At 41.2% G+C, this 9,088-nt stretch overlaps 1 protein-coding gene across 1 annotated transcript; it reads left to right on the plus strand.

Annotated features, from left to right (window-relative positions):
* Positions 1-2,756: 2,756 nt before the first annotated feature.
* Positions 2,757-6,327, plus strand: CIMIP5 (ciliary microtubule inner protein 5; the record flags this gene model as incomplete). Its single annotated transcript, XM_082755972.1, has 3 exons — positions 2,757-3,016; positions 5,357-5,396; positions 6,067-6,327. 3 exons carry the CDS (start codon positions 2,757-2,759, stop codon positions 6,256-6,258), a joined length of 492 nt encoding a protein of 163 aa, XP_082612098.1. The 3' UTR covers positions 6,259-6,327.
* Between the last annotated feature and the right edge of the window lie 2,761 nt (positions 6,328-9,088).

A 9,088-nucleotide genomic window follows, 5' to 3' on the forward strand; every position in this document is an offset into this window, starting at 1 on the left:
CTTCCAGCTCCCTCTTCCATGGTCCGACCTGTACAAAACATGGTGTGTACATTTGGCAATGCTGTCCATAAAGTTTAGAAGACAAAATTTTTGCAGGAAAGTTCACTATTAGAAAAAGAAAAAAAAAGGCAATTTTTAGAAAATACAGCTCAGAAATTGCCTCTGGATCTGAGTATCAAATACTGGCATAAGTAGTCTGTTTTTTAAACTATTGGTTAATTTAAATGATTGATTTTGAAAAAATTATATTTTAAAAATAAGGTAGTGCATATTAAAGTCAAACATTAGCTCAAGTCTTGCATAACTTATATTGCAATACCCTCTTGTGGTCATATGAAAATGGTTTATCTAAACACCTGAATCTTTTTTTTTTTTTTTCATCTCAAATGTTATCAAACATTTTTTTCTTTTTTGGGGGGAACTAACATATTTTTCACAGACAAATTTGCAGTGTGTATCATCACCTGTCTGATAGCCACAAAGGAATAACCTCAGTTAGGTTCTCCCTCAGTATAATGAATGCTGACACTGCTCATCAGACAAACTGATCCCAAAATAAACTCCTAATCAAAGGCGCCATCTCCTACACTGACACTCATTAGGGACTTTTTTCAGTTTCATGCCCCCAAGCAGAAAAAAATAAAGATGCTGTAATCAATTTACATAGATTCATATGACATGAAGCCACAACAAACATTAACCTTTTCTACCACAGGATGAAAAGAAGTACACAGTAGATCAGCTTTATCAACTCAAATGAGTTCTCTCTTTAAAAGCCCCAAATTCTTCTTTATAAACAATAAAATGCTAAACCAGCAGATGACAATGTTAGGGGAAACAGTTCAATATCTGCAGAGCTGCTGAGCTGTTAATCCATGGCCTAAATGGGCTAAAGATATATCCAGTGAGGAATCTAGAGCTATCCCCAGAAATGTCCCCCTTACCCTCCCCTCGATGTACTTTCCCTTAATGCACCATTCCCTTAATGACTTTTGGTCCCAGTAGAAGATGGGATAGTTTTTAAAATATTTGATCTTAGCAGTCTGTTTTTGGAACAGCAGCTACATTTTAAAGGCATAGTATTATAATATTAAAATAAATAAATAAATAAATAAATAAAATAAAATAAATAAATAGCTATGATCCAATTCCCATCTATCCTATCCAGAGAAACAACTGGAACAGGATGTTTGTAAACTATGTACTCGGCCTGATAGTAATTTTTAGCTTATTTTTATTTTTAATTTGCAGAAAATTACTTGAAAGGTTAGAAAAAAATAAGACAAGAACTTTGTAAACAAGAATGAAAAAGCATTTAGCCTTCCCATTCAGATCCTTTCCTGACCTGATCAGGGGCTAAAATCCCATGTGCATTGATTAATGAATTGGGTCATCCAAGTGTCCCTCAGCTTCCTTTTAAAGCAGATAGATGCTGCTAAAGTCTAATTCTTTAACTGGCTGCACATGCTCCAACTTGGAGAGGACCCTGGGACAAACATTTTGTTTTGAGGCAAACTTCTTTCTCTCTTCTTAAGTTATGTTACTGCGATTTTCAAGGGCAAGGTTTCCAAATACAGAAATAAGTCTTGCTCAAAAATGTCCACATGAAACGTTTGGATTGTTTTATAGTTATTATTATTTTAAAATAAGTTATTTGCCAAATTTGGCATGTATTTTCCAATACCCCACGTAAACATAACTGAAAAAAATAAATAAATAACTGGTTTAAGTTCATTAGCATTTACCAGCAAGATGAAGCAAGAGGCTAGAATTCATCTGGAGCTAACCCACATTACTCAAAAACAAGTCAGTCAAGAATTTGAGAGGAAATTTATACTTAAAATACCCCGCTTTCCTGCTAGGTCACAAATACTTGAAGAAGTGACTGCATACCACAGAAGACCAGCAGGCTGACTGTAAAGGCAAACTGACATTTTGGACACAGTTTTGAAAATTCTCACTTTGTGTACTAATGACCCTTTAAAGTTACTTGAAAAGCACTTCCCACAGTTGCTTAATGTCTTCTGCAGAAATCTCTAAGTACTTTAAAAGGGTCTTTTCATGATCTGTGGCTGCTCATTTTTTATATATATAAAAAATAACAAGATTTAAAGCACAGATTCACTGAAGCATCTTATTTTAAACAAACAAACTCCACCTCAAACAGACTGCAAGGCCCCAGCAGCTGTCCACACTGGGGCTGTGCTCCCTTTCTCGTGAATATTCACAAGGCAGGCTGTTTCCAATGGAGACAGTAAACACACCAGGGAAACCAGCAGCTTTCGGGAGATTTTGCTTCTGCTACAGAACTACAACAAAAGTGTTCCTGACAAACTTGGCTCCACAGCATGCTTTGCACTAAACCAGGCTTTATTGCTCTGCAGAGTTTGAGCATAGGGTGGTCTCAGCTGCCAGCAGCATTCATTGCCTCCTAGGCTGAGAGTTTGCTGCTTACTGATGGCTTTCAGGAGCAATTATTTCCTATCAAATTGTTGTTACCATGAAAACTTCTTCATCCTTCAGGCAATGAAGCAATGTAAAGCAGTAGGAAATGATCATTAAGTAACAGGGAAGCGAAACAATGCCAAGCACTGCCTGTCAGTGCTGGCATCTATGTTTTCTTAAAGCACTCCAGATCAGCAGCTAAAAGAAAATGCTGGGAGAGGAGGAGCTCTGAAAGCGCAAATAATAGCAGGTTTAACCTTCCTGACAGTCCCAACACACCTAATAATACTGGGGATAGAGTGAGTCTCAAAATGGACGTGTTGGGAAAGGGTTCTGGATTCAGAAGGAACAGGAGGACTAGGTCCTGGCAAGCAGCAACCACACCTCTGGGGCAAGCAGCCTCAGCTCCATACCTGTCTCGTGGCAGCACCCAGCCTAGAGGACCTGTACTTGCACAAGCAGCTGCTCGGAGCAGGGCGGATGAACAGGCAGCACTGCAGCAGGACCAGGTCCAACAGGACAAGATCTGGAGGGAGTCTGTGGAGGCTGAACAGAGAGGAAGAAAAATCTGGTAAGTCACTTGTTCCAGTTCACCCCTCTCCTACTCATTTCGACAGTGGTACTGGTGCTCCCTGACAGTCCTAGGGCTTGATTCAAAGCCTAAGCTATCAAGGGAATTTTAATTCTGCAGGGACTTTGGATCAGACCCTAGAACCTTTCTTTCTAAGGATACATCATCTCTGTTATTCTTCGCTGGACAGAATCTATGCTAATACCTCCTGACACACCAGGCTTAAGCCAAAAAAGAGATGCAAAGAGCTGCATGTTTAATATCTTTTAGCTTAACAGAGATCTTCATGATGATTATATAAATGTGCCAACCTTTATAATTTATTGCAGACGTGCTGATATTATCGCCACTTCTCATACTCTTGGAAGTGGCTGAAATGGAAGTTGAACAGAGTGTTCTGCCAAAACACGACTCTGTATTCCCAGCCTGGAAATCCCTGAGCATGCCCCACGAGCCATGTGCAGACAGGCAAATCCCATTATTGTAGTGTTTCAGCAGGCTGAACGGCATGCATTCGTGTATACAGCAGCTACCTGGAGGAACCAGAAATTAACATCCTCCCTGCCTCTGTGCCTCTCCCACATAACTTGTCTGTTATGTTCGTGCTTCTGTACACAACATGGACATGCTTATTAGAAGAATATCCTTGGTGAAAGCACAGCCAGCTCTGGCTCTGTCTATGCAGTAGCCAAGCAGATAAAACAAAAGGGTGGAGAATGAAGCACATTGCTTCTAGGATGTTTTTAGGAAGGGAAAAGAAACCATCTGAACAGCCCTGCCCTCCTCACCCTTCTGGAGGAAATGCAGATAGTAGGGTTGGTCTCTCCAGAGATGTTTTTACACTCTTGTCCATCTCCTTTTACCTGAAGGAAAGGCTGACTCATGCACAGGCAGGGCTGTGGAGGCAATGCCACTCTCTCCCAGTTGTGCACCAGGCCCTCTCCCAGTGGGCCCAGTATGCTCCATGTCCCTTCCAGAGCACAGGCAGCAGGAGGGATGCTCTGCCTGCACCTCTGCTGGGGTTCACAGGCATGGATGTTGGTGCAAACCTACTTACATGTGTACTTCACACATCATAAACCTGAAGCATGCCCTGCTCTCCATTCTTAGCTACAAAGACAGGACTCCTGTAGAGGTGTAGGGTATGTGGACAGATGCCTAAAGCCACCTCAGCTGGCTTCATCAGACTCCACACACTACAGCCTGCAGGGAAAAGTCTTTCAGCTCCACATCCCCATCCCCAAACCAAGGCTTGCTACATGTTGGTGGTCTGACCCAAAGTGGGTATAGGTAAATGGCACAGACCCAAACATTTCTCAGTACTTAGCACCACAGTGTAGATCCCAAGCTGGGAACAGCAGTCCCAAGTGCAGCATCCAAGTCTGGCACTTTTATAGAGTGCCTGACATAGCAAGATAAATAAATCTGGGCCCCCTGTGCTGTGCTGGTATACCAAAACTTATAATAATAAGCATAACAATCATAAATTAGCTTTTATTTGCTCTTTGGGTATATCTGTACAGGACAGGGGAGCATATCACAGAAACCAAAGGCCACTGTGTCCATGAGGTACAAGGCTGTGCTGTACACAAGAGCTCAACTCGGAATGCTGTGCAGCTTCAGCACCATGAGCTCAGATGAAGCACTGCATGGACACCAGTAACCAGCTCAGTCAGCTGAGGTGTCCCTTGAGCCCTTTATAGTCCCAAATACAGCTGTAGATTAACTGCTTCCTCTATTGACCTCACAGCACTTTTACAATAGCAGGTGAAGAACAGTTTTCTTCATTTCTGGCCGGAGAGAGCAAAGGACAAGAAAATCAGAGGACTTGACCTCTAGTCACACACCAGGTGTAGAACAAGGCTGAGGAGCAAAACTCAGGTCTTCTGGCTCCTCACTTGCTCCTAGCACAGATACCTATCTGCACAAAAATACTCCAGCAGGTATTTGCCTGCTGCAAATATAGCTCTGGAAATTCCTACCAGGGACTTCTGCCAGCAGAATATTGGTCAATTAAAAAATAAGAAGCTCTGTCTTATTTAAGGCATGAGACATAAATTTGCTAGAGTGACCCAGGACTTTGCAGATTTATCTGCATTTACACAAGGGCATGCTAGCCTTGTCATCCTCTAGCAATAAAACCACTCCTAACATAGTGCAGGTACACTTTGTGAATAAAGAAAACCCTGGGCTTCACTACAAAAACCACGGGTTTGGGTACAAAGAGTTTGCATGTGTAAGAATTGGCTTTAAGTATGTAATTGAACAGATAAATAGGCATTCAGATATGACCAACAGAGACAGAAAATTTAAAACTGCATTTTTTACTTCTATTCCAAGGTACCAGAACTGGAGTTTCCTAAAGGACTACGACCAAATGGTAAGTTTCAAACAAACACCTACCTGTAACCAGGATCCTTCTAGCTTGCATCAATTTGAAGCAGGCTAATGCTTTAAATCAGGGAATACTTGGGCATAACTGGCAAATGCTTTAATACTAAAATCTTTAGGAAAATAAAAGACAGCTGAGATACCATTCATCTGCTAAAAAGGAATATAGCTTGTGTTTGTGTTCAGTCTGTTTCAACATTATAATATTGAATAATTGTTGAAATATTTCAGAAATATTTCTCCATACTCAGAAAGTGCCAGAAGAACCAACTTCCTAGGAAAAGTTTATGAGATGATGACATCATGCCAAAACCCAAACCACTTACTAAAAATGAAACAAAAAACCTCCCACATCATAACCATTCCAGAGCAGGCTAAATTCTTTCTCTCCTGACATTTCATGCAACATATTTAAAAATGATTCATTTCCCTGTGTTATCTTACTCCCATGAAAGAAGATAGAGAAAAATAATCATTTTACTGCATTTTTGCAACACTTTCATGTACATTCAGTAAGCATTATATTTTAAGTACATCTAAATTCTGTTTTCAAAAGCAAAAGAGCTGATATTACTAATAATCTCAGTAACTTGAATTTTTTAACAAGGAAAGGATGTAACTCTGAAAACTTTAGCATTAATGGTCTTTGTTTCATTCAGGGTAATAAAAAGGAACAGAAGCCTCTGCCAGATTATATATCTGTGTTTTCAAACAAAGTTCCCAACTCCACCAACCAGAACATTGGCAGTAGAATGAATACTGAACTTGGCAAGATGCTGGTAAACATGGATTACTTCTTCAGCAGTGGAGCACGAAAGAGGAAACTTGAGAATGACCTCCAGCCTTCCTAATACCTCAAGTAAAAATACTAGTAACAAAGCAAGTCAAAGAGATCTACCTAGCAGATCTCTTTCAGACTCCACACTCCACAACACAGAAATTAGCAGGTAACAAAATCCCTTTTTTTTTTTTTTTTTTTCTCTCTCTCTGAGAGACCAAAAGTACTGTCTAGCATGGAACTTTTTCAAGAACTAAGATGGATGTCATTCAGCAGTGCCTAAGGAGACTGTCCTCTTCAGACTTGGGGTTACTCAGCCATACAGAGTGAGTCAAGACAACAGATCTCATCCTTCTTACCATGCAAGCCCACAATAACTTTGCTACTAACATCAGAAAGATTAGAGCCAAAGGGCTCTTCTGAAACTCTTCCTGAATTTTTACCTCCTGAAAAGAAACAATCAACAGAGACCAGTTCAGATGAGTCACAGCATAAACAACATACTTCAAATTCTGAAAGTCCGGGCAATAAAACACAGCAGGTTGTTACATTTAATGTATTTACCCAAGGATTCATCAGCCTGCCACTTGCATGTTTAAGCTTGCTCTAAAGAGCAAAATTTAAGGCATGTAAGATGTGTTCTGTGCTTTTTCAACTCTCCCTGCCGAGGAAGGGGGATCAATTTTTTTTTTTTTCAGACTTGTTTTCATTATTTTTTTTTCCTTTGGATTTGCTGTTTCTCCCCTATGCTCTCACATTCCCTTTTGCTACTTTTTTTTTTTTTCCTTGTTTAGCTGATGGAAACTCAGTGACCAGGAAGCAGGCTTTTACATTTTGCTCTGAAGGCATGCTGCTCAGCAACCTGCCTTACGTGCTTTTGATCATCAGCCTTGAATTTAGCAGGTTTGTAGTTCCTAAAATCTGTGGTTGCCCAGGGAAACCACCATCTAAATCGACAAAATACCTAAAGCCTACTCACTAGAGCATCTTCATGACGTAGATGCAATGTTTTTTCAGGGAAAAAAACGCAATCAGCAGAGCATGGGGAACATACATAGAGTGCCTGCCTTCACAGGGTGCATGTAGCTTCTGTAGGACCATGCTCAGCCCTACGTAGGTGGAGACCAATGCAGAAGCCACTAGCATTACCCTGATACAACAGGCTGCAATCTCACACTTAGCTGAGGTGGAGCTGTGTTTACTTACACCTTGCAGCTGAGACTGTTTAGTTTTGAGGTTAGACTTTAGCAGCAGAAGGCAGTTGACAGGCACAAGAGGTGGCAGGGATCAGTGTTATCACTGCCAGCATGCAGGTGGTCTCTGGAATAAAACAAAAAACACTGTAGAAAGAAGATAAGGGTTGTGGCCCAAAGCAGGTCATATCCTGGCTTCCCCAGCATCTGAGAACTGGAAAACGAAGGCTTTCAGGATGACAGCTTAGCTACCTGCAGGAGAAGGAAGATGATGGCGTGAAAGTAGCCTGTGCAAGGGCTGATTCCACTCTGCAGATATGATTATCCAACCACAGTAGACAACTGTGTTCACACACAGAAAATGGAAACATACACTTAAAACCAAACCAAACCAAAAAACACCACCTTGTTCAGCTAAGATGCTTTCTTCAGTCTTGAGAGCAGATGACTGCAGCAGGAACTGTTTTAATTTCAAAAATGTCTGAAAGTGAGAGAGGGGAGAGCAGAGCAAGCCTTTCTTTGTCCTTGTGTTGTCCAGAGCTTCTTCCAAAAACTGTACAGGCTACTCGAAGGCTAAATATTTATTGGTGGTTGTGTAATATTGAAAATTACTACACTTGCATGCCTTACTCTGAGATACACTGAGCAGCTCCAACTCTTGCTGTGGGTCACCAAGTCCACACAGGGTGGCACATGCCCCATCTCTGTCAGGCTCAAGCTCCTGTTCGTGTAAGAACAACTCATTCAAAAAAAGCAAAGGGATTCTGGTTTTCGTCGTGAAGGCACACAGAGCTCCGCGCTCCCTGACCTCCAGATGGCACTCACTCCCCAAGTAAGCCACTGATGGCTTACAGAAGCAGCATTGCAAAATCCCTATCTAATTTCAGAGGGCATTAAAATATTTCCAGATTCCCAACCCTGATTTGTGTGAGTCCTGAGCATCCCTCTCCCAGGGAGGCCCCTCAGGATGGATGGTACGGGAAGGAGGATGGACTAAGCACTGCACAGCACTGGCCTTTTCAGCTGACATTTCTCCCAGTTTTGGGCACGACATGGAAGGTCTTATCCTGAAGACACGGGCCACCAACTGGAGTCTCAAGAAGCAAAGACAGTAGCTGGAGTACTGGAAAATGTGGCTGAGGAGGAAGGATCAAATGGTCTAACATAGTTTAACCTGAAGAAAAAGGAGACTGGGAAAAGGACAGCAGTCTTTAGACACATACATAGCTTGGGTGAGAGAAAAAGTAGTAGTTTATTTCATGTACATGGCAGACAATATTAAAAATAATAGTCTTCAATTATAGGAAGGAAAATCATGTTACTATTACGGAAGCTAGTGGTAAGATTAACACAGTACTTGGTAGGGTTAATACAGCACTGGAACAGATTCCCTGAGGAATCTCCACCTTTGAAGGTTAAACAGCCACCCACCAAGAAGGATGTGTTTGACAGGGTTTGCCTGTTAGTGTATAAACTGCGACTGTCTGAGGGGTGTTTCACCAATTGTCTGATCTGTAACAACAGTTGGTGGGATCAGAACATTCTTTGAAAACATGGTGTGTGGTTGTTTGTTTTTCAAAACACATTCAAAAAGAAATAAAAAATAATATTTCAGTTAGTCCAGATTGGAATAGATTGCATCTCTAAAACACAGATTGACCACCTGAGTTTTTGATGAAGGCACATTTCTATTTTTCTGCCTACTCCTAC

Source organism: Aythya marila, assembly GCF_965140915.1.
Source record: "Aythya marila genome assembly, chromosome: 3".
In the NCBI taxonomy this organism is placed as follows: domain Eukaryota; kingdom Metazoa; phylum Chordata; class Aves; order Anseriformes; family Anatidae; genus Aythya; species Aythya marila.